Source organism: Oncorhynchus keta, unplaced genomic scaffold (assembly GCF_023373465.1).
Source record: "Oncorhynchus keta strain PuntledgeMale-10-30-2019 unplaced genomic scaffold, Oket_V2 Un_scaffold_180_pilon_pilon, whole genome shotgun sequence".
Lineage (NCBI taxonomy): Eukaryota > Metazoa > Chordata > Actinopteri > Salmoniformes > Salmonidae > Oncorhynchus > Oncorhynchus keta.
Genome location: NW_026290834.1, coordinates 478,997 through 505,551, shown reverse-complemented (window position 1 = coordinate 505,551; position 26,555 = coordinate 478,997). Strand labels below are relative to the sequence as shown.

At 41.7% G+C, this 26,555-nt stretch overlaps 1 protein-coding gene and 1 long non-coding RNA gene across 4 annotated transcripts; one reads left to right on the top strand and one right to left on the bottom strand.

The window, feature by feature from the left end:
• The first annotated feature begins 6,065 nt into the window (after positions 1 to 6,065).
• On the top strand, positions 6,066 to 24,558 carry LOC118378364 (tetraspanin-9-like). 2 transcript variants are annotated; one of them, XM_052514558.1, is made up of 9 exons: positions 6,075 to 6,613; positions 8,516 to 8,572; positions 8,655 to 8,774; positions 9,044 to 9,118; positions 9,406 to 9,501; positions 13,079 to 13,210; positions 15,580 to 15,621; positions 23,413 to 23,496; positions 24,044 to 24,558. In XM_052514558.1, exons 1-9 carry the CDS (start codon positions 6,554 to 6,556, stop codon positions 24,200 to 24,202), a joined length of 825 nt encoding a protein of 274 aa, XP_052370518.1. In that variant the 5' UTR covers positions 6,075 to 6,553; the 3' UTR covers positions 24,203 to 24,558. The 2 variants fall into 2 exon arrangements, with proteins under 2 accessions (XP_052370519.1, XP_052370518.1); XM_052514559.1 differs by lacking the exon at positions 8,516 to 8,572 and having other exon boundaries at positions 6,066 to 6,613.
• LOC127927846 (uncharacterized) lies at positions 12,002 to 13,162 on the bottom strand. 2 transcript variants are annotated; one of them, XR_008129236.1, is made up of 4 exons: positions 13,044 to 13,162; positions 12,757 to 12,990; positions 12,321 to 12,522; positions 12,040 to 12,097 (listed from the first exon to the last, which is right to left on the bottom strand). It is a non-coding gene; the product is annotated as an uncharacterized LOC127927846 (long non-coding RNA). The 2 variants fall into 2 exon arrangements; XR_008129238.1 differs by having other exon boundaries at positions 12,002 to 12,097; positions 12,353 to 12,522; positions 12,757 to 13,061.
• Positions 24,559 to 26,555: the final 1,997 nt, after the last annotated feature.

The window sequence follows — 26,555 nt, the reverse complement described above, 5'->3', positions numbered from 1 at the left end:
TCTACTGTTATAATGGATGTGTTACCTTGTCCTACTGTTATAATGGATGTGTTACCTTGTCCTACTGTTATAATGGATGTGTTACCTTGTCCTACTGTTATAATGGATGTGTTACCTTGTCCTACTGTTATAATGGATGTGTTACCTTGTCCTACTGTTATAATGGATGTGTACCTTGTTATAATGGATGTGTTACAGTGTCCTACTGTTATAATGGATGTGTTACCTTGTCCCAGTCCTACTGTTATAATGGATGTGTTACCTTGTCCTACTGTTATAATGGATGTGTACCTTGTCCTACTGTTATAATGGATGTGTTACAGTGTCCTACTGTTATAATGGATGTGTTACCTTGTCCCAGTCCTACTGTTATAATGGATGTGTTACCTTGTCCTACTGTTATAATGGATGTGTTACCTTGTCCTACTGTTATAATGGATGTGTTACCTTGTCCTACTGTTATAATGGATGTGTACCTTGTCCTACTGTTATAATGGATGTGTTATCTTGTCCTACTGTTATAATGGATGTGTTACCTTGTCCTACTGTTTTAATGGATGTGTTACCTTGTCCTACTGTTATAATGGATGTGTTACCTTGTCCTACTGTTATAATGGATGTGTTACCTTGTCCTACTGTTATAATGGATGTGTTACCTTGTCCTACTGTTATAATGGATGTGTTACCTTGTCCCAGTCCTACTGTTATAATGGATGTGTTACCTTGTCCCAGTCCTACTGTTTTAATGGATGTGTTACCTTGTCCTACTGTTATAATGGATGTGTTACCGTGTCCTACTGTTATAATGGATGTGTTACCTTGTCCTACTGTTATAATGGATGTGTTACCTTGTCCCAGTCCTACTGTTATAATGGATGTGTTACCTTGTCCTACTGTTATAATGGATGTGTTACCTTGTCCTACTGTTATAATGGATGTGTTACCTTGTCCTACTGTTATAATGGATGTGTTACCTTGTCCCAGTCCTACTGTTATAATGGATGTGTTACCTTGTCCTACTGTTATAATGGATGTGTTACCTTGTCCTACTGTTATAATGGATGTGTTACCTTGTCCTACTGTTATAATGGATGTGTACCTTGTCCTACTGTTATAATGGATGTGTTACCTTGTCCTACTGTTATAATGGATGTGTTACCTTGTCCTACTGTTATAATGGATGTGTTACCTTGTCCTACTGTTATAATGGATGTGTTACCTTGTCCTACTGTTATAATGGATGTGTTACCTTGTCCTACTGTTATAATGGATGTGTTACCTTGTCCTACTGTTATAATGGATGTGTTACCTTGTCCCAGTCCTACTGTTATAATGGATGTGTTACCTTGTCCCAGTCCTACTGTTTTAATGGATGTGTTACCTTGTCCTACTGTTATAATGGATGTGTTACCGTGTCCTACTGTTATAATGGATGTGTTACCGTGTCCTACTGTTATAATGGATGTGTTACCTTGTCCCAGTCCTACTGTTATAATGGATGTGTTACCTTGTCCTACTGTTATAATGGATGTGTTACCTTGTCCCAGTCCTACTGTTATAATGGATGTATTACCTCGTCCTACTGTTATAATGGATGTGTTATCTTGTCCTCCTGTTATAATGGATGTGTTACCTTGTCCTACTGTTATAATGGATGTGTTACCTTGTCCCAGTCCTACTGTTATAATGGATGTGTTATCTTGTCCTACTGTTATAATGGATGTGTTACCTTGTCCCAGTCCTACTGTTATAATGGATGTGTTACCTTGTCCCAGTCCTACTGTTTTAATGGATGTGTTACCTTGTCCTACTGTTATAATGGATGTGTTACCGTGTCCTACTGTTATAATGGATGTGTTACCTTGTCCCAGTCCTACTGTTATAATGGATGTGTTACCTTGTCCCAGTCCTACTGTTATAATGGATGTGTTACCTTGTCCTACTGTTTTAATGGATGTGTTAACTTGTCCCAGTCCTACTGTTATAATGGATGTGTTACCGTGTCCTACTGTTATAATGGATGTGTTACCTTGTCCCAGTCCTACTGTTATAATGGATGTGTTACCTTGTCCTACTGTTTTAATGGATGTGTTACCTTGTCCTACTGTTATAATGGATGTGTTACCTTGTCCTACTGTTATAATGGATGTGTTACCGTGTCCTACTGTTATAATAATAATAATAATAATATATGCCATTTAGCAGACGCTTTTATCCAAAGCGACTTACAGTCATGTGTGCATACATTCTACGTATGGGTGGTCCCGGGGATTGAACCCACCCAGTCCTACTGTTATAATGCATGTGTTACCTTGTCCCAGTCCTACTGTTTTAATGGATGTGTTACCTTGTCCTACTGTTATAATGGATGTGTTACCTTGTCCTACTGTTTTAATGGATGTGTTACCTTGTCCTACTGTTATAATGGATGTGTTACCTTGTCCTACTGTTATAATGGATGTGTTACCGTGTCCTACTGTTATAATGGATGTGTTACCTTGTCCCAGTCCTACTGTTATAATGGATGTGTTACCTTGTCCTACTGTTATAATGGATGTGTTACCGTGTCCTACTGTTATAATGGATGTGTTACCGTGTCCTACTGTTATAATGGATGTGTTACCTTGTCCCAGTCCTACTGTTATAATGGATGTGTTACCTTGTCCTACTGTTACAATGGATGTGTTACCTTGTCCTACTGTTATAATGGATGTGTTACCGTGTCCTACTGTTATAATGGATGTGTTACCTTGTCCCAGTCCTACTGTTATAATGGATGTGTTACCTTGTCCTACTGTTTTAATGGATGTGTTACCTTGTCCTACTGTTATAATGGATGTGTTACCTTGTCCTACTGTTATAATGGATGTGTTACCTTGTCCTACTGTTATAATGGATGTGTTACTTTGTCCTACTGTTATAATGGATGTGTTACCTTGTCCCAGTCCTACTGTTATAATGGATGTGTTACCTTGTCCCAGTCCTACTGTTTTAATGGATGTGTTACCTTGTCCTACTGTTATAGTGGATGTGTTACCTTGTCCTACTGTTATAATGGATGTGTTACCTTGTCCTACTGTTATAATGGATGTGTTCCCTTGTCCCAGTCCTACTGTTATAATGGATGTGTTACCTTGTCCTACTGTTATAATGGATGTGTTACCTTGTCCTACTGTTATAATGGATGTGTTACCTTGTCCTACTGTTATAATGGATGTGTTACCTTGTCCTACTGTTATAATGGATGTGTACCTTGTCCTACTGTTATAATGGACGTGTTACCTTGTCCTACTGTTATAATGGATGTGTTACCTTGTCCTACTGTTATAATGGATGTGTTACCTTGTCCTACTGTTTTAATGGATGTGTTACCTTGTCCTACTGTTATAATGGATGTGTTACCTTGTCCTACTGTTATAATGGATGTGTTACCGTGTCCTACTGTTATAATGGATGTGTTACCTTGTCCCAGTCCTACTGTTATAATGGATGTGTTACCTTGTCCCAGTCCTACTGTTATAATGGATGTATTACCTCGTCCTACTGTTATAATGGATGTGTTACCTTGTCCTACTGTTATAATGGATGTGTTACCGTGTCCTACTGTTATAATGGATGTGTTAACTTGTCCCAGTCCTACTGTTTTAATGGATGTGTTACCTTGTCCTACTGTTATAATGGATGTGTTACCTTGTCCCAGTCCTACTGTTATAATGGATGTGTTAACTTGTCCCAGTCCTACTGTTTTAATGGATGTGTTACCTTGTCCTACTGTTATAATGGATGTGTTACCTTGTCCCAGTCCTACTGTTATAATGGATGTGTTACCTTGTCCTACTGTTTTAATGGATGTGTTACCTTGTCCTACTGTTTTAATGGATGTGTTACCTTGTCCTACTGTTATAATGGATGTGTTACTTTGTCCTACTGTTATAATGGATGTGTTACCTTGTCCTACTGTTATAATGGATGTGTTACCTTGTCCCAGTCCTACTGTTATAATGGATGTGTTACCTTGTCCCAGTCCTACTGTTATAATGGATGTGTTACCTTGTCCCAGTCCTACTGTTATAATGGATGTGTTACCTTGTCCCAGTCCTACTGTTATAATGGATGTGTTACCTTGTCCTACTCTATAACCACTGTAGTGTTGAACTGTTGCACCCTCTATAACCACTGTGGTGTTGAACTGTTGCACCCTCTATAACCACTGTGGTGTTGAACTGTTGCACCCTCTATAACCACTGTGGTGTTGACCCTCTATAACCACTGTGGTTAATATTTTGATTTAAAAAAGGGCTTTTGTAAAATACATTTGATTGATTAATTGATTGTTTGCTGTGCTGGATACTGTGTATTCACTAACTGTCTGAGTGATGGGATTTTTATATAGCATCTGTAACATATGTTGGTGTGTGTATTTAATCTGCATCTTAACTTCTTAAAGTGGCAATCGGCAGTAGAAACAATAGCACAGTTATAGATGCAAGGACTGACCATCCATGATATCAACATTGTTATCCTGTTTCTATGATCTGTTTCCACTACCATATAACCCAGTTAGCTTTGGATAAAGGTGTCTGCTAAATGGTATATTATTAAAGTCTACGTTGACTCTGCCAACCAGTTGCCGAGTGTTGTTACCATTCCTTTCCAATAATGCCAGCCAACGCTTGTTGAAGTCAATACTCTAACGACAGGGACACCGGGATAGTGCGCACTGAAAGTAGTATTATCTTCAAAGCAAGTTAATCTGGTTACGTTTGAACCTGTTGTTATAGTGGACAAGCTAACTAATACAATGTTTTACACAAGGCGCACACATTAGGTCTATGTCTTAGGCTCGAGTTGCGAAATGAATTGTATACCGTGCCTTTTCGTGTGTGTATGCGCGCATTCTGGAAGAAACAGTACACGCAGGGATGAGCCGTGGTGCAGCTCGTCCAATTCTCCCTTGTGCAGGCAGATAGGGAGAACTGGCGATAAACTTTGCTCGTCAAACAAAATCATAAGAAAAGTTAGTCTGATACCGAAACTAAATCACAATGTATTTATAAGGAGCATGCCCCATCATTGGTTAGAATGAGATTTAATGAATCATGATGCTGTCTGCGATTCAAACTCCTGTCGTCTAATCTAATGGTAAATGTGTTACCAACGTGCCAAAAAGCGCTGATAATAAACTGCGTTATAGGATATTTATATAGTGTCACGACCCTGGGTTTATAAACGCGGATATCGACCCTGCCGTTCGAGCATGCTTTTGGGGCACTATCGATAGCACGCTGGACTTCGGGCTAGAAGGTCGAGGGTTCGAGACCTGCTCCCTGCCTGTTTCATTACAATATATTGAACACCTACCCACTACTGATATTAACTTTAAACAATTTATAATCAAGCAACATTTCACCAATTATTTAGCTGGCATATCGGCTGCTGACTGGTCGAGTTACCGCCTCGGCCAGGAAGTCCTTCATAAAGATTATTGACACGTCCAATAAATATATACATCGCCAGACAGGCTGACAGGAACCGCTGACTGGATGTACAGCAATACAGCCATCATCCACTGGGATTTTATGCTGAATCGCGACAATCTCTCTACAACACACGCACTCATACTCTAGCCATTACCTGGCAGCATTCCCACTCACACCAGTTTGTGTTTGCCTAGGCGGACCCTCTCGCTGAGGTGTTTCAGGCGGCATGTCTGTGTTGTTACTGCTAAGAGAACAAACTGATCTGGGGCAACGATCGGCTCAAACATGAACGCTTTCAGTTGGTTTATTGGCTCCCTAACTAACAATTATATCTGTCTCAGTAATAAACTCATTCTCAGACTTGGAGCTACTCTGTAAATTCAGCCATTTTGGGGAGTTCCACATTGCTCTCCCCTGCCACTGACGCAACAATGCCAATACGGCGATTTACAGTTCCGGTTATCAGGCGTTCTAAATCCTAGTGTTTCCGTCCCCCTTTATATGAGAGCTGGTTCCCTTAGAAACGCCTGATCATTTTAGCTTAGCATGACATGGCTGCCAAGCTAGCTGCGGAGAACCATTCAGTGCAGTACAAGTGCAGTACAGCACTTCCTTTGACATAAAGTTATTTATGACAAATATGGATATGTGTCAGTTTGTCACTTTCATGGTCATGTAGTGAAGATCTATTCAGCTACTGAATAAACTGTCGTGAAGATAGCTAAATGTTTTTACGATTTAGATTTAGAGAAAACGTACCAACAAGGGACGACGAGTTTGTCACTTTCCCCATCGACAACCATCTTGACCAAATCCGGTCCTGCTCTGCTAAACATCATGTAAACGACCGTGACAGGACGTTCCTGTCAGAAACCCTGCCTGTTTTAACGTAATTTACGGTAGATACGCAGATGAAAGACCGCCCTCCCCACAAGCAGTGGTATAATTAAAGCAGTGCGTGCCGTTGAAACAGTCTGCTTTGAGAATAAGGGTCTAGATAAGCAAGCAAGTAAATACTCTGTGTTCCCAACATCATTTTTAACAGTCTGATTTGCTCTTTGATTCTGTTCACAATGGCACAGGTAAACAGATGTCTGAAACAGCTGTTCTTTGGATTCAACATGTTGTTAGGGGTAAGCAATATTAAGATGAGATAACCTCATACATTTTATTGTTCAGTAAGTGTACCTGGTGTTGGTTTATTCATACATTTTTCTGCCTGTGTGTCTTTTAACCTCTTTATTTTTTATATATTTTTTATTTATTATAAAGTTGTTCTGTTGTTTGACTACTTTCATTGTGTATGTTTCTAACTTTTCTTGATGTATTAATATATTGCATTGTAAATTGGTTTTCATGGTGTTTTAGATTGCAGGGTGTGTCCTATTGGTTTTGGGAATGACACGGTTTTCATGATGTTTCAGATTGCAGGGTGTGTCCTATTGGTTTTGGGAATGACACGGTTTTCATGGTGTTTCAGATTGCAGGGTGAGTCCTATTGGTTTTGGGAATGACACGGTTTTCATGGTGTTTCAGATTGCAGGGTGTGTCCTATTGGTTTTGGGAATGACACGGTTTTCATGATGTTTCAGATTGCAGGGTGTGTCCTATTGGTTTTGGGAATGACACGGTTTTCATGATGTTTCAGATTGCAGGGTGTGTCCTATTGGTTTTGGGAATGACACGGTTTTCATGATGTTTCAGATTGCAGGGTGTGTCCTATTGGTTTTGGGAATGACACGGTTTTCATGATGTTTCAGATTGCAGGGTGTGTCCTATTGGTTTTGGGAATGACACGGTTTTCATGATGTTTCAGATTGCAGGGTGTGTCCTATTGGTTTTGGGAATGACACGGTTTTCATGATGTTTCAGATTGCAGGGTGTGTCCTATTGGTTTTGGGAATGACACATGGTTTTTGCAGGGTGTGTCCTATTGGTTTTGGGAATGACACGGTTTTCATGATGTTTCAGATTGCAGGGTGTGTCCTATTGGTTTTGGGAATGACACGGTTTTCATGGTGTTTCAGATTGCAGGGTGTGTCCTATTGGTTTTGGGAATGACACGGTTTTCATGATGTTTCAGATTGCAGGGTGTGTCCTATTGGTTTTGGGAATGACACGGTTTTCATGATGTTTTAGATTGCAGGGTGTGTCCTATTGGTTTTGGGAATGACACGGTTTTCATGGTGTTTCAGATTGCAGGGTGAGTCCTATTGGTTTTGGGAATGACACGGTTTTCATGGTGTTTCAGACTGCAGGGTGAGTCCTATTGGTTTTGGGAATGACACGGTTTTCATGGTGTTTCAGATTGCAGGGTGTGTCCTATTGGTTTTGGGAATGACACGGTTTTCATGGTGTTTCAGATTGCAGGGTGTGTCCTATTGGTTTTGGGAATGACACGGTTTTCATGATGTTTCAGATTGCAGGGTGTGTCCTATTGGTTTTGGGAATGACACGGTTTTCATGATGTTTCAGATTGCAGGGTGTGTCCTATTGGTTTTGGGAATGACACGGTTTTCATGATGTTTCAGATTGCAGGGTGTGTCCTATTGGTTTTGGGAATGACACAGTTTTCATGATGTTTCAGATTGCAGGGTGTGTCCTATTGGTTTTGGGAATGACACGGTTTTCATGATGTTTCAGATTGCAGGGTGTGTCCTATTGGTTTTGGGAATGACACGGTTTTCATGATGTTTCAGATTGCAGGGTGTGTCCTATTGGTTTTGGGAATGACACGGTTTTCATGATGTTTCAGATTGCAGGGTGTGTCCTATTGGTTTTGGGAATGACACGGTTTTCATGATGTTTCAGATTGAAGGGTGTGTCCTATTGGTTTTGGGAATGACACGGTTTTCATGATGTTTCAGATTGCAGGGTGTGTCCTATTGGTTTTGGGAATGACACGGTTTTCATGATGTTTCAGATTGCAGGGTGTGTCCTATTGGTTTTGGGAATGACACGGTTTTCATGATGTTTCAGATTGAAGGGTGTGTCCTATTGGTTTTGGGAATGACACGGTTTTCATGATGTTTCAGATTGCAGGGTGTGTCCTATTGGTTTTGGGAGTGATGGCAGCGCCACATAATACAGAGGTGAAATTATCCAACTAATTAACAACAACTGTACAATTTAAGTCTCACCCCCAATGACAATGCTTGTGATCCTGTTTTCCAGCATGACCAAGGAGAGTGCATTGGCTTGACATGGATTATATCGACTGCAGTTGTTTCTGTGCTGCTCTCTTTACTTGGAGCATATGGTGCATACCAAGAGAACATTGTGATCCTGAGATTGGTGAATACTTGAATCTCATTGACTCAATACAAAACCGTTTTAAAACATCACATTATTAGCCTTTATTGACCATAGTGTTTATATAATACAAAATCAAACTTTTCCTGCAAGAGACAATGATATGGTTGCATGGTAACATTGTTTTATTCAATGTGGCAAAATATATATATATATAATAACATTTTAAAGAAATGTATTAAACAAAACTGTGTGATTGTATATGATTTACTGATTGTTTGTTTGCCCAAAAATGTGTATTTTGTTTTCAGTTCCTTGGAATAATAGGCTTTGGATCAATCCTTTTTCTTATTTTGGGATTTAAAGTGGCTCGTTCAATGCCTGAGGTAAACTTTTCTTGAGATATTTAAAAGTCTATTGCATTATTCTTTTTTTTTAAATGCATTGATTTTATGCCGATACATCACCAACACTGTTTATCTTAAACTAAGCTGTTATACAGAAGGGTTTTAAAGTTCTCTAGACAAGCTATTGCTATTGTTTATTATTATTTTACAGTTTATATTTTGTACATTTACTTTGTGGCTTAATTAACACTTTAAATTAAATATAAAAGCATCTTAAATTGATGAATCCTCTCAAATTGTGTATTTTTTCCCCTTGTTATTTAAAGGCCATGCAACTGATTAAAGAAAACCTCCCTGCAATTACATCAGAAATGATGGCTGATGCAGAGCAGCGACAAACTATCATGGCTCTACAAGTACAAGTACTGTGGAAGTCTACATATTGTCCACAATTATTCATATTCATAAATAGGTGGCAAAATGTCCTAAATTCCCAGGTTTTCCAAAAATCCTGGATGCAGGATTCTGGATTCCATGTGTAACGGATGTGAAACGGCTAGCTAGTTAGCGGTGGTGCTAGTGTAACGGATGTGAAACGGCTAGCTTAGTTAGCGGTGGTGCTGGTGTAACAGATGTGAAACGGCTAGCTAGTTAGCGGTGGTGCTGGTGTAACGGATGTGAAACTGCTAGCTAGTTAGCGGTGGTGCTGGTGTAACGGATGTGAAACGGCTAGCTAGTTAGCGGTTTTGCTGGTGTAACGGATGTGAAACGGCTAGCTTAGTTAGCGGTGGTGCTGGTGTAATGGATGTGAAACGGCTAGCTAGTTAGCGGTGGTGCTGGTGTAACGGATGTGAAATGGCTAGCTTAGTTAGCGGTGGTGCTGGTGTAACGGATGTGAAACGGCTAGCTTAGTTAGCGGTGGTGCTGGTGTAACGGATGTGAAACGGCTAGCTAGTTAGCGGTGGTGCGCGCTAAATAGCGTTTCAATCGGTGACATCACTTGCTCTGAGACCTTGAAGTAGTGGTTCCCCTTGCTCTGCAAGGGCCATGGCAATTGTGGAGCGATGGGTAACGATGCTTCGTGGGTGACTGTTGTCTGTGTGCAGAGGGTCCCTGGTTCGCGCCCGTGTAGGGGCGAGGGGACGGATTAAAGTTATACTGTTACATTCCCTTGGTAATCTGGGAATCTTCCAGACAGGATTTCTGGAAAACCTGTGAATTTTTAAAAAATTACCTGAATTTTGCAACCTAATTCATAAAGAAGTCTTAATCTGTCATGATCAATTTGTAAGACTAGCAATGTAAATTTCTCACTGTTTCTCACCTTGTGTTCACTGTTTCTAACATTGTGTTCATATTGTGTTCACTGTTTCTAACCTTGTGTTCACTGTTTCTAACCTTGTGTTCACTGTTTCTAATCTTGTGTTCATATTGTGTTCACTGTTTCTAACCTTGTGTTCATATTGTGTTCACTGTTTCTAACCTTGTGTTCATATTGTGTTCACTGTTTCTAACCTTGTGTTCATATTGTGTTCACTGTTTCTAACCTTGTGTTCATATTGTGTTCATCTTGTGTTCACTGTTTCTAACCTTGTGTTCATCTTGTGTTCACTGTTTCTAATCTTGTGTTCATCTTGTGTTCACTGTTTCTAATCTTGTGTTCATCTTGTGTTCACTGTTTCTAACCTTGTGTTCATCTTGTGTTCACTGTTTCTAACCTTGTGTTCATCTTGTGTTCACTGTTTCTAACCTTGTGTTCATCTTGTGTTCACTGTTTCTAACCTTGTGTTCATCTTGTGTTCACTGTTTCTAACCTTGTGTTCATCTTGTGTTCACTGTTTCTAACCTTGTGTTCATCTTGTGTTCACTGTTTCTAACCTTGTGTTCATCTTGTGTTCACTGTTTCTAACCTTGTGTTCATCTTGTGTTCACTGTTTCTAATCTTGTGTTCACTGTTTCTAATCTTGTGTTCATCTTGTGTTCACTGTTTCTAACCTTGTGTTCATCTTGTGTTCACTGTTTCTAACCTTGTGTTCACTGTTTCTAACCTTGTGTTCATCTTGTGTTCACTGTTTCTAACCTTGTGTTCATCTTGTGTTCACTGTTTCTAATCTTGTGTTCATCTTGTGTTCACTGTTTCTAACCTTGTGTTCATCTTGTGTTCACTGTTTCTAATCTTGTGTTCATCTTGTGTTCACTGTTTCTAACCTTGTGTTCATCTTGTGTTCACTGTTTCTAATCTTGTGTTCATCTTGTGTTCACTGTTTCTAACCTTGTGTTCACTGTTTCTAACCTTGTGTTCATCTTGTGTTCACTGTTTCTAATCTTGTGTTCACTGTTTCTAATCTTGTGTTCATCTTGTGTTCACTGTTTCTAATCTTGTGTTCATCTTGTGTTCACTGTTTCTAACCTTGTGTTCATCTTGTGTTCACTGTTTCTATCTTGTGTTCACTGTTTCTAACATTGTGTTCATCTTGTGTTCACTGTTTCTAACATTGTGTTCATCTTGTGTTCACTGTTTCTAACCTTGTGTTCATCTTGTGTTCACTGTTTCTAACTTGTGTTCATCTTGTGTTCACTGTTTCTCATCTTGTGTTCACTGTTTCTCACCTTGTGTTCATCTTGTGTTCACTGTTTCTAACTTTGTGTTCATCTTGTGTTCACTGTTTCTCATCTTGTGTTCATCTTGTGTTCACTGTTTCTCACCTTGTGTTCATCTTGTGTTCACTGTTTCTAACCTTGTGTTCATCTTGTGTTCACTGTTTCTAACCTTGTGTTCATCTTGTGTTCACTGTTTCTCATCTTGTGTTCATCTTGTGTTCACTGTTTCTAACCTTGTGTTCATCTTGTGTTCACTGTTTCTAACCTTGTGTTCATCTTGTGTTCACTGTTTCTAACCATCTTGTGTTCACTGTTTCTAACCTTGTGTTCATCTTGTGTTCACTGTTTCTAATCTTGTGTTCATCTTGTGTTCACTGTTTCTAACCTTGTGTTCATCTTGTGTTCACTGTTTCTAACCTTGTGTTCATCTTGTGTTCACTGTTTCTAACCTTGTGTTCACTGTTTCTAACCTTGTGTTCATCTTGTGTTCACTGTTTCTAACCTTGTGTTCATCTTGTGTTCACTGTTTCTAACCTTGTGTTCATCTTGTGTTCACTGTTTCTAACTGTTTCTAACCTTGTGTTCATCTTGTGTTCACTGTTTCTAATCTTGTGTTCATCTTGTGTTCACTGTTTCTAACCTTGTGTTCATCTTGTGTTCACTGTTTCTCACCTTGTGTTCACTGTTTCTAACCTTGTGTTCATCTTGTGTTCACTGTTTCTAATCTTGTGTTCATCTTGTGTTCACTGTTTCTAATCTTGTGTTCATCTTGTGTTCACTGTTTCTAATCTTGTGTTCATCTTGTGTTCACTGTTTCTAATCTTGTGTTCACTGTTTCTAATCTTGTGTTCATCTTGTGTTCACTGTTTCTAACCTTGTGTTCACTGTTTCTAACCTTGTGTTCATCTTGTGTTCACTGTTTCTAACCTTGTGTTCATCTTGTGTTCACTGTTTCTAACCTTGTGTTCACTGTTTCTAATCTTGTGTTCATCTTGTGTTCACTGTTTCTAACCTTGTGTTCATCTTGTGTTCACTGTTTCTAACCTTGTGTTCACTGTTTCTAACCTTGTGTTCACCTTGTGTTCACCTTGTGTTCACTGTTTCTAACCTTGTGTTCACCTTGTGTTCACCTTGTGTTCACTGTTTCTAATCTTGTGTTCATCTTGTGTTCATTGTTTCTAATCTTGTGTTCATCTTGTGTTCACTGTTTCTAACCTTGTGTTCATCTTGTGTTCACTGTTTCTAACCTTGTGTTCACTGTTTCTAACCTTGTGTTCACTGTTTCTAACCTTGTGTTCACTGTTTCTAACCTTGTGTTCACTGTTTCTAACCTTGTGTTCATCTTGTGTTCACTGTTTCTAACCTTGTGTTCACTGACAACTGTGTTTGCTGTTGCAGGGTAAGTGTTGTGGAATAATGAGTTACAGAGACTGGGATAGCAATATTCCAGAGACCTGTCAATGTTCTAGTTTCAAGTCAGACCCATCCAAATGTATGGAGGTTCAAATGACTAAAGATGGCGGCAACTGGGTAAGTAAAAAACGTCAGCTGTTTTAAATGTTGCTAGGAGTTTTTAATCCTAACTGTGATTTGAGCAGGAATAACTCCCGGCAACCAACTAATTCAATTACGAGGAATGCTACATATAATAAAAACCATTTACAGGACAAGTCAAAAGTTTGGACACGCCTACTCATTCAAGAGTTTTTCTTTATTTTTACTATTTTCTACATTGTGAAGACATAGAAACTATGAAATAACACATATGGAATCATGTAGTAACCAAAAAAAGTGTAATAAATCTAAATAGATTTTAGATTCTTCAAAGCAGCCACCCTTTGCCTTGATGACAGCTTTACACACTCTTGGTATTCTCTCAACCAGCTTCACTTGGAATGCTTTTCCAAAAGTCTTGAAGGAGTTCCCACATATGCTGAGCACTTGTTGGCTGGTTGTCCTTCACTCTGCTGTCCAACTGTCAAAGGAATTTAACAATTCCTATATGTGTTCATTAACCAATTCAATTAAAATCATTCTGTCTGTTTCTAAGAATTTGTAAGATCCTTATTTGCATGAAATAGACAGAGACCAGTCTATCAAAATGAGCCAATAGTATTTATTCTCGGAGCGCACTGCTCATAGAACCCTGTACAACAGTTTATATATCAAATATGACATCATAGGTTATAAAATGAATCTCCTCCTCTCGACCAGGACAAAGCAGGTTCAAAAGTTCATTCCAACTTTCTAGCGCACACACACGACACACACTATATCTGCATTAACTCCTGAAGTCTCACCATAGTTTATCACTACTTAGCAGACAGTTCCAGATACGGAAAACCTGGAGAGGCTCTCGCTGTCTTATTTGATCGCCACAGAGTTATAGTTGAGTCGGTTGAAGCATAGGTTAATGATCTTCTTTGCTTACTTTAGACATACACAATACATCCTTCCACAATGGTTATCATTTCCATTGACCCCTTATCCATGCTACATAACCTCTTTCTTAGGAACTACCATTATTAATCAGATATTGTAAAACAGGGTAGAGTTTAATTAGTTATAGTTCTATTTAAATGTAGATATTGTTTAGTCATTATTCATAAAATTCCAAACACAAACTCATCCCAAACCATCTCAATTGGGTTGAGGTCGGGTGATAGTGGAGGCCAGGTCATCTGATGCCACACTCTATCACTCTCCTTCTTGGTTAAATATCCCTTACACAGCCTGGAGGTGTTTTGGGTCATTGTCCTGTTGAATGACAAGCGGAAACCAGATGGGATGGCGTATCGCTGCAGAATGTTGTGGTAGCCGTGCTGGTTAAGTGTGCTTTTCAGTTCTAAATAAATCACCAACAGTGTCACCAGCAAAGCACCCAGACACCATCACACCACCTCCTCCATGCTTCACGGTGGGAACTACACATGCAGATATCATCCATTCACCTACTCTGCGTCTCACAGAGACAACGGTTGGAACCAAAAATCTCAAATTTGAACTCATCAGACCAAAGGACAGATTTCCACCAGTCTAATGTCCATTGCTCGTGTTTCTTGGCCCAAGCAAATCTCTTATTATTATTGGTGTCCTTTAGTAGTGGTTTCTTTGCAGCAATTTGACCATGAAGGCCTGATTCACACAGTCTCCTCTGAACAGTTGATATGTGTCTGTTACTAGAACATTGTGAAGCATTTATTTGGGCTGCAGTTTCTGAAGCTGGTAACTCTACTGAACGTATCCTCTGCAGCAGAGGTAACTCTGGGTCTTCTTTTCCTGTGGCGGTCCTCATGAGAGCCAGTTTCATCATAGCTCTTGATGGTTTTTGCGACTGCGCATGAAGAAATTTCTTGACATTTTCCGGGTTGACTGACCTTCATGTTTTAAAGTAATGATGGACTGTCGTATCTCTTTTATTATTTGACTTGGTCTTTTACCAAATAGGGCTGTCTTCTCTATACCACCCCAACCTTGTCACAACACGACTGATTGGCTCAAAAGCATTAAGAAGGAAAGAAATTCCACAAATGATATTTTATCAAGGCACACCTGTTAATTGAAATGTATTCCAGGTGACTACCTCATGAAGCTGGTTAAGAGAATGCCAAGTGTGTGCAAAGCTGTCATCAAGGCAAAGGGTGTCTACTTTGAAGAATCTCAAAAATATATTTTGATTTGTTTAACACTTTTTTGGTTACTACATGATTCCATATGTGTTATTTCATAGTTGTGATGTCTACACTAGTATTCTACAATGTATAAAATAGTACAAATAAAGAAAACCCTTTGAATGAGTAGGTGTGTCCACACTATTGACTGGTACTGTAGGTCAAAGACATTTGAATCCAATAATGTTATTTTGAAACTTGTTTTTCTTGCGTTTATTGTTACTTCAGGGAAGATCTGACAAATCTGAAATGATGTGGATCTACAGAGAGGTAATGCTTCTTATTGTCAGCCAAAACAACACTACGCAACGCATTCGGGAGTATTCAGAACCGTTCCCCTTTTCCACATTATGTTACATTAAAGCTTTATTTTAAAATTGATTTAAATTTAAAAAATAACAATTTACTCGTTAATCTACACACAATACCCCATAATGACAAAATGAAAACAGGTTTGTAGAAATTTTGTCAAATGTGTTAAAAATAAAACCAACAGAAATATCTTATTTACATAAGCATTCAGATCCTTCGCTATGAGACTCGATATTGAACTCAGGTGCATCCTGCTTCCATTTTTTTAATTTGACCTTTTTTTAACAAGGCAAGTCAGTTAAAGAACAAATTCTTATTTACAATGACAGCCTACCACGGCCAAACTCAAACCAGTACGACGTTGGGCCAATTGTGCACCGCCCGCCCTATGGGCTCCCAATCACAGCCGGTTGTGATACAGCCTGGAATCAAACCAGGGTCTGTAGTGACACTTCTAGCACTGAGATGCAGTGCCTTAGACCGCTGCGCCACTCAGGAGCCCATTGATCATCCTTGAGATGTTTCTTCAACTTGGAGTCCACCTGTGGTAATTTCAACTGATTGGTCATGATTTGGAAAGGCACACACCTGTCTATTTAAGGTCCCACAGTTGACAGTGCATGTCAGAGCAAAAACCAAGCCATGATGTCAAAGGAAGTGTCCGTAGAGCTCCGAGACAGGATTGTGTCGAGGCACATATCTGGGGAGGGGTAGCAAAATATTTCTGCAGCATTGAAGCCCCCAAGAACACATTGGACTATATCATTCTTAAATGGAAGAAGTTTGAAACCACCGAGACTCTTCCTAGCTACTGTAGCCGACTGTACTGAACCCTACACCACCCTACATTACTCTACTGAACCCTACTCTACTGAACCCTACACCACCCTACACTACTCTACTGAACCCTACACCACCCTACCCTACTCTACTGAACCCTACACCACCCTACACTACTCTACTGAACCCTACACCACCCTACACTACTCGACTGAACCCTACTCTACTGAACCCTACACCACCCTACCCTACTCTACTGAACCCTACTCTACTGAACCCTACTCTACTGAACCCTACACCACCCTACCCTACTCTACTGAACCCTACTCTACTGAACCCTACACCACCCTACCCTACTCTACTGAACCCTACTCTACTGAACCCTACACCACCCTACCCTACTCTACTGAACCCTACTCTACTGAACCCTACACCACCCTACCCTACTCGACTGAACCCTACTCTACTGAACCCAACTCTACTGAACCCTACTCTACTGTACCCTTCTCTACTGAACCCTACTCTACTGAACCCTACTCTACTGTACCCTACACCACTCTACCTTACTCTACTGTACCCTACTTTACTGTACTCTACTCTACTGTACCCTACTCTACTGTAACCTACTCTACTGAACCCTAATCTACTGTACCCTACTCTACTGTACTCTACCCTACCCTACTCTACTGTACCCTACTCTACTGTACCCTACTGTACTGTACTGTACTGTACTGTACTGTACTGTACTGTACTGTACTGTACTGTACTGTACTCTACTGTACTCCACTGTACTCCACTGTACTCTACTCTACTGTACTGTACTCTATACTGTACTGTACTGTACTCATTTAGCAGACGCTCTTATCCAGAGCGACTTACAAATTGGTGCATACACCTTATGACATCCAGTGGAACAGCCACTTACAATAGTGCATCTAAATCTTTTAGGGGGGAGAAGGATTACTTACCCTATCCTAGGTATTCCTTGAAGAGGTGGGGTTTCAGGTGTCTCCGGAAGGTGGTGATTGACTCCGCTGTCCTGGCGTCGTGAGGGAGTTTGTTCCACCATTGGGGGGCCAGAGCAGCGAACAGTTTTGACTGGGCTAAGCGGGAACTGTACTTCCTCAGTGGTAGGGAGGCGAGCAGGCCAGAGGTGGATGAACGCAGTGCCCTTGTTTGGGTGTAGGGCCTGATCAGAGCCTGGAGGTACTGAGGTGCCGTTCCCCTCACAGCTCCGTAGGCAAGCACCATGGTCTTGTAGCGGATGCGAGCTTCAACTGGAAGCCAGTGGAGAGAGCGGAGGAGCGGGGTGACGTGAGAGAACTTGGGAAGGTTGAACACCAGACGGGCTGCGGCGTTCTGGATGAGTTGTAGGGGTTTAATGGCACAGGCAGGGAGCCCAGCCAACAGCGAGTTGCAGTAATCAAGACGGGAGATGACAAGTGCCTGGATTAGGACCTGCGCCGCTTCCTGTGTGAGGCAGGGTCGTACTCTGCGGATGTTGTAGAGCATGAACCTACAGGAACGGGACACCGCCTTGATGTTAGTTGAGAATGACAGGGTGTTGTCCAGGATCACGCCAAGGTTCTTAGCGCTCTGGGAGGAGGACACAATGGAGTTGTCAACCGTGATGGCGAGATCATGGAACGGGCAATCCTTCCCCGGGAGGAAGAGGAGCTCCGTCTTGCTGAGGTTCAGCTTGAGGTGGTGATCCGTCATCCACACTGATATGTCTGCCAGACATGCAGAGATGCGATTCGCCACCTGGTCATCAGAAGGGGGAAAGGAGAAGATTAATTGTGTGTCGTCTGCATAGCAATGATAGGAGAGACCATGTGAGGTTATGACAGAGCCAAGTGACTTGGTGTATAGCGAGAATAAGAGAGGGCCTAGAACAGAGCCCTGGGGGACACCAGTGGTGAGAGCGCGTGGTGAGGAGACAGATTCTCGCCACGCCACCTGGTAGGAGCGACCTGTCAGGTAGGACGCAATCCAAGCGTGGGCCGCGCCGGAGATGCCCAACTCGGAGAGGGTGGAGAGGAGGATCTGATGGTTCACAGTATCGAAGGCAGCCGATAGGTCTAGAAGGATGAGAGCAGAGGAGAGAGAGTTAGCTTTAGCAGTGCGGAGCGCCTCCGTGATACAGAGAAGAGCAGTCTCAGTTGAATGACTAGTCTTGAAACCTGACTGACTTGGATCAAGAAGGTCATTCTGAGAGAGATAGCGGTAGAGCTGGCCAAGGACGGCACGCTCAAGAGTTTTGGAGAGAAAAGAGAGAAGGGATACTGGTCTGTAGTTGTTGACATCGGAGGGATCGAGTGTAGGTTTTTTCAGAAGGGGTGCAACTCTCGCTCTCTTGAAGACGGGAGGGACGTAGCCAGCGGTCAGGGATGAGTTGATGAGCGAGGTGAGGTAAGGGAGAAGGTCTCCGGAAATGGTCTGGAGAAGAGAGGAGGGGATAGGGTCAAGCGGGCAGGTTGTTGGGCGGCCGGCCGTCACAAGACGCGAGATTTCATCTGGAGAGAGAGGGGAGAAAGAGGTCAGAGCATAGGGTAGGGCAGTGTGAGCAGAACCAGCGTGTCGTTTGACTTAGCAAACGAGGATCGGATGTCGTCGACCTTCTTTTCAAAATGGTTGACGAAGTCATCTGCAGAGAGGGAGGAGGGGGGGGGGAGGATTCAGGAGGGAGGAGAAGGTGGCAAAGAGCTTCCTAGGGTTAGAGGCAGATGCTTGGAATTTAGAATGGTAGAAAGTGGCTTTAGCAGCAGAGACAGAGGAGGAAAATGTAGAGAGGAGGGAGTGAAAGGATGCCAGGTCCGCAGGGAGGCGAGTTTTCCTCCATTTCCGCTCGGCTGCCCGGAGCCCTGTTCTGTGAGCTCTCAATGAGTCGTCGAGCCACGGAGCGGGAGGGGAGGACCGAGCCGGCCTGGAGGATAGGGGACATAGAGAGTCAAAGGATGCAGAAAGGGAGGAGAGGAGGGTTGAGGAGGCAGAATCAGGAGATAGGTTGGAGAAAGTTTGAGCAGAGGGAAGAGATGATAGGATGGAAGAGGAGAGAGTAGCGGGGGAGAGAGAGCGAAGGTTGGGACGGCGCGATACCATCCGAGTAGGGGCAGTGTGGGAAGTGTTGGATGAGAGCGAGAGGGAAAAGGATACAAGGTAGTGGTCGGAGACTTGGAGGGGAGTTGCAATGAGGTTAGTAGAAGAGCAGCATCTAGTAAAGATGAGGTCAAGCGTATTGCCTGCCTTGTGAGTAGGGGGGGAAGGTGAGAGGGTGAGGTCAAAAGAGGAGAGGAGTGGAAAGAAGGAGGCAGAGAGGAATGAGTCAAAGGTAGACGTGGGGAGGTTAAAGTCGCCCAGAACTGTGAGAGGTGAGCCGTCCTCAGGAAAGGAGCTTATCAAGGCATCAAGCTCATTGATGAACTCTCCAAGGGAACCTGGAGGGCGATAAATGATAAGGATGTTAAGCTTGAAAGGGCTGGTAACTGTGACAGCATGGAATTCAAAGGAGGCGATAGACAGATGGGTAAGGGGAGAAAGAGAGAAAGACCACTTGGGAGAGATGAGGATCCCGGTGCCACCACCCCGCTGACCAGAAGCTCTCGGGGTGTGCGAGAACACGTGGGCGGACGAGGAGAGAGCAGTAGGAGTAGCAGTGTTATCTGTGGTGATCCATGTTTCCGTCAGTGCCAAGAAGTCGAGGGACTGGAGGGAGGCATAGGCTGAGATGAACTCTGCCTTGTTGGCCGCAGATCGGCAGTTCCAGAGGCTACCGGAGACCTGGAACTCCACGTGGGTCGTACGCGCTGGGACCACCAGATTAGGGTGGCCGCGGCCACGCGGTGTGGAGCGTTTGTATGATCTGTGCAGAGAGGAGAGAACAGGGATAGACAGACACATAGTTGACAGGCTACAGAAAAGGCTACGCTAATGCAAGGAGATTGGAATGACAAGTGGACTACACGTCTCGAATGTTCAGAAAGTTAAGCTTACATAGCAAGAATCTTATTGACTAAAATGATTAAAATGATACAGTACTGCTGAAGTAGGCTAGCTGGCAGTAGCTGCGTTGTTGACACTACACTAATCAAGTCGTTCCGTTGAGTGTAATAGTTTCTACAGTGCTACTATTCGGGGGCTAGCTGGCTACTCTACTCTACTCTATTGTACCCTCCTCTACTGTACTCTACTCTACTGTACCCTACTTTACTGCACTGTACTCTACTGCACTCTACTCTACTGCACTCTACTGTACTATACTCTACTGTACTGTACTGTACTGTACTGTACTATACTATACTATACTGTACTATACTGTACTCTACTGTACTCTACTGTACTCTACTCTACTCTACTCTACTCTACTCTACTGTACTCTACTCTACTGTACTCTACTGTACTCTACTCTACTGTACTCTACTCTACTGCACCCTCCTCTACTCTACTGTACTCTACTCTACTGTACTCTACTGTACTCTACTCTACTGTACTCTACTCTACTGTGTACTACTGTACTCTACTGTACTCTACTGTACTGTACTGTACTGTACTCTACTCTACTGTACCCTACTCTACTGTACTCTACTCTACTGTACTCCACTCTACTGTACTCCACTCTACTGTACTCCACTCTACCCTACTCTACTGTACTCTACTGTACTCTACCGTACTCTACCCTCTCTACTCTACTCTACTGTATTCTACTCTACTCTACAGTATTCCACTGTACTCTACTGTACCCTACTCTACTGTACTCTACTCTACTCTACTGTACTCCACTGTACTGTACTATACTGTACTCTACTCTACTCTACTGTACTCTACTCTACTGTACTGTACTCTACTGTTCTCTACTGTACTGTACTCTACTGTTCTCTACTGTAACTCTACTGTACTGTACTCTACTGTAACTCTACTGTACTGTACTCTACTGTACCATACTCTACTCTACTGTACTGTACTCTACCTTACCCTACTGTACTCTACTGAACTCTACTGTAATCTATTCTACTGTACTCTACTCTACTGTGCTCTACTCTACTGTGCTCTACTCTACTGTACTGTACTGTACTGTACTGTACTGTATTGTACTCTACTGTATTCTACTCTACTGTACTCTACTCTACTGTACTCTTCTGTCCTCTACTCTACTGTACCCTACTCTACTCTACTGTACTATACTGTACTCCACTGTACTGTACTCTACTGTACTGTACTCTACTCTACTGTACCCTAGTCTACTGCACTGTACTGTACTGTACCCTACTCTACTGTACTGAGCTCTGCTCTACTGTACTGTACTCTACTGTACCCTAGTCTACTGTACTGTACTGTACCCTACTCTACTGTACTGAGCTCTGCTCTACTGTACTGTACACAAGTTTACTCTACTTTTTTTTTTTTCATTTTACCTTTATTTAACCAGGCAAGTCAGTTAAGAACATATTCTTATTTTCAATGACGGCCTGGGAACAGTGGGTTAACTGCCTGTTCAGGGGCAGAACGACAGATTTGTACCTTGTCAGCTCGGGGGTTTGAACTCGCAACCTTCCGGTTACTAGTCCAACGCTCTAACCACTAGGCTACGCTGCCGCCCCAAGTTGAGTTTCTTACAATTGAAGAGAGGGCCCATGAACTCTTGATCGATTGATCTTGGTCTTGCAACCACTCAAGACCACATAAAGAACCAACTTGTCCTGGTCTCAACTCACACTGGGTCTTGAGTCTATGGGTCCCATAGACCCATTGGGACCAATGTCCTGGTATACATCTTCATCTTGGCTCCTGGATATTACCTTAGTCTTTGTTTTACAAACCACAGGCAACACAATTTGATGAAAGCAATGCTCTCTTATCATTGGCAGATCACTCTCAACCCATAGAAATCCCCACCCAGTTGACTACTTTTAAATGGTGGAAGCAATGTGACAAAGTCTATACCAAAATAAAGTGATATCCTTCTAGACTAGAGTCCTCCTTTTACTGTATATCTAATGGACCAATGAATGTAAATATCAATATCTAATGGACCAATGAATGTAAATATCAATATCTAATGGACCAATGAATGTAAATATCAATATCTAATGGACCAATGAATGTAAATATCAATATCTAATGGACCAATGAATGTAAATATCAATATCTAATGGACCAATGAATGTAAATATCAATATCTAATGGACCAATGAATGTAAATATCAATATCTAATGGACCAATGAATGTAAATATCAATATCTAATGGACCAATGAATGTAAATATCAATATCTAATGGACCAATGAATGTAAATATCAATATCTAACTAACCAATGAATGTAAATATCAATATCTAATGGACCAATGAATGTAAATATCAATATCTAATGGACCAATGAATGTAAATATCAATATCTAATGGACCAATGAATGTAAATATCAATGTCTAATGGACCAATGAATGTAAATATCAATATCTAATGGACCAATGAATGTAAATATCAATATCTAATGGACCAATGAATGTAAATATCAAAATCTAATGGACCAATGAATGTAAATATCAATATCTAATGGACCAATGAATGTAAATATCAATATCTAATGGACCAATGAATGTAAATATCAATATCTAATGGACCAATGAATGTAAACATCAATATCTAATGGACCAATGAATGTAAATATCAATATCTAATGGACCAATGAATGTAAATATCAATATCTAATGGACCAATGAATGTAAATATCAATATCTAACGGACCAATGAATGTAAATATCAATATCTAATGGACCAATGAATGTAAATATCAATATCTAATGGACCAATGAATGTAAATATCAATATCTAATGGACCAATGAATGTAAATATCAATATCTAATGGACCAATGAATGTAAATATCAATATCTAATGGACCAATGAATGTAAATATCAATATCTAATGGACCAATGAATGTAAATATCAATGTACGTGTCTCTCCTCTCAGCCCTGTGGTCCTCTCATCTTGGAGAACTTCGACTCAGCTTTTAAGACCGTACTTGGATTCTTCCTTGGATTCGGTTTGTATGCTGTAAGGAATCATTTGTAATCATTTTGCTAATACATTATACATAACTGTCACGCCCTGGTCTTAGTATTTTGTGTTTTCTTTATTATTTTGGTCAGGCCAGGGTGTGACATGGGTTAATTATGTGGTTTGTTTTGTCTTGGGGTTTTTGTAGGTTTTGGGATTGTGGTATAGTGGGGTTTTCTAGAAAAGTCTATGGTTGCCTGAAGTGGTTCTCAATCAGAGGCAGGTGTTTATCGTTGTCTCTGATTGGGAACCATATTTAGGCAGCCATATTCTTTGAGTGTTTTGTGGGTGATTGTTTGCACCAGATAAGGCTGTTTAGGTGTCTTGTCTTGTCTTTGGGTTTATCATTTATTAAAGATTAATCAAAATAACCACGCTGCATTTTGGTCCTCCTCTCCTTTGACGGAAGAAAACAACAACAAATATTCCTTTTGTCATTGTTGTTGTTGTTGTTTATCTCTGATTTACCCGTCCTCCCATGTTTGATTGAATTCCAGCCATACTGCGTTATGGGTAATGTAGTTTTGTAATGTCCTTCCCACAGTGTATTGGGCAAGTGTTATCCGGTGTGATGATTCGTCAGGTCAAGAAGGTACAGTCTACTGACGTCCCTGAGACTATAGAAGATGGACATCGTTTCACACCGCAATTCCAGGCAATTCGCCATGTGGAGGGAGTTGAACCGACGACCTTCTACCCATAACCAGGGATGAGGTCAGGGTTTCAGGGTTTTTGGCATCCTGGCAAGCCGGCGAGGAGTAGAAGGTGCTTGAACAACGTGAGATGAGGTGCAACCAGATAAAGAATACGAGTGTTAGGGAACGAAAAGGCACAACTCACTGCTCACAGTTACAAATTATGTCGTTTTGGAGTCACTGTTATTGTAAATCAAATATGTTTTAATGAATAATCCTGAATGAATCGTGAGTACGGATGAGTGAGTAACTTACAGAGGCGCTAATATCACAACTCACAGTTATAAACATGACGCTTCGTTTATCTCATTTGTGTATAACATTATTCATATATTTTTAAATCATAATAAAGTTTAGTCCATAGCTTTTCTGGTCCTTCTGATGAAGTCCATTAAAACGGAGCAAAACGTCAAGATTTTAACTCAACTTAGATTAGTAACGTATCGATCTTTTAACTAAGAACGAAAGTCATGCCTTTTTTAAAAACCTTTTACATTCAGGCTAGAAGAGTAAGAAATGACCTTAGTGTGACCTTAGTGTGACCTTCGTGTGACCTTAGTGTGTCCTTAGTGTGTCCTTAGTGTGACCTTAGTGTGACCTTAGTGTGTCCTTAGTGTGTCCTTAGTGTGACCTTAGTGTGACCTTAGTGTGTCCTTAGTGTGTCCTTAGTGTGTCCTTCGTGTGACCTTAGTGTGACCATAGTGTGACCTTCAGAGTGAGACATTATGAAGCACTGTAATAGGGACGTTCTGCTCTAGACGCACTGACAACAATGAATGGTGCGTCCCAAACGGTACCCTCTTCTCTACTACCCCATAAGGGCTCTGGTCACAAATAGTGCACTACATAGGGAATAGGGTGCCGTTTGGGAAGCAGCCCAACGTAATCAGGAAGCTCTGCTCCAACCCCACACTGACAATACTCTCTGTCTTCTGTCGATATGGCTTGTAATCAGCTTTCTGAGATGAGCTTTGTTGTTTACGTTGGAAATCATGTCTTATTGTACACAGCTAAATTGCTAGATTGTATTTCCACAGCAACGTGTCGTCAGAAACCAAACGTCTAGAGACTAAACGTCCATGCAAGCAGCACTGGAGACACTGCAATGACCCCCCCCGTCCGCTACAGTGAACTCTGAAAGTATTGGGACAGTGACACAATAAATTATGTCGTTTTGGAGTCACTGTTATTGTAAATAAAGTCTGTTTTAATGAATAATCCTGAATGAATCGTGAGTAAGGATGAGTGAGAAACTTACAGAGGCACTAATATCTGAAAGACAACCAAAACATACAGCAGTCACAAGCTTGATGTGATCAGTATGTGCTATGAATATGGGACCAAATACTACACTTTTGACTACTTTAATACACCTATGAGTGAATTTGTACACAAAAAAAGTGCTGTAATTTCTTAACAGTTCACCCGATTTAGACAACAAGACACTCAAATGAAAGCTGACAGGCTGCACTTTAACCTCACAGTTTGTATCATTTAAAATCCAAAGTGATGGAGTACAGAACCAAAACAACAACACAAAATGGTGTTGTTACGTACGGCTCTTGGAGACGAGACACCCTGCTACATCTCAACTCCCCGTGGAGGGAAACGAGATACCCTGCTACATCTCAACTCCCCGAGGAGGGAAACGAGATACCCTGCTACATCTCAACTCCCCGAGGAGGGAAACGAGACACCCTGCTACATCTCAACTCCCCGTGGAGGGAAACGAGACACCCTGCTACACCTCAACTCCCCGTGGAGGGAAACGAGACACCCTGCTGCTACATCTCAACTCCCCGTGGAGGGAAACGAGACACCCTGCTACATCTCAACTCCCCGTGGAGGGAAACGAGACACCCTGCTACATCTCAACTCCCCGTGGAGGGAAACGAGACACCCTGCTACATCTCAACTCCCCGTGGAGGGAAACGAGACACCCTGCTACATCTCAACTCCCCGTGGAGGGAAACGAGACACCCTGCTACATCTCAACTCCCCGAGGAGGGAAACGAGACACCCTGCTACATCTCAACTCCCCGAGGAGGGAAACGAGACACCCTGCTACATCTCAACTCCCCGAGGAGGGAAACGAGACACCTACATCTCACTCCCGTGGAGGAAACGAGATACCCTCTACATCTCAACTCCCCGTGGAGGGAAACGAGATACCCTGCTACATCTCAACTCCCCGTGGAGGGAAACGAGACACCCTGCTACATCTCAACTCCCCGTGGAGGGAAACGAGACACCCTGCTACATCTCAACTCCCCGTGGAGGGAAACGAGACACCCTGCTACATCTCAACTCCCCGTGGAGGGAAACGAGACACCCTGCTACATCTCAACTCCCCGTGGAGGG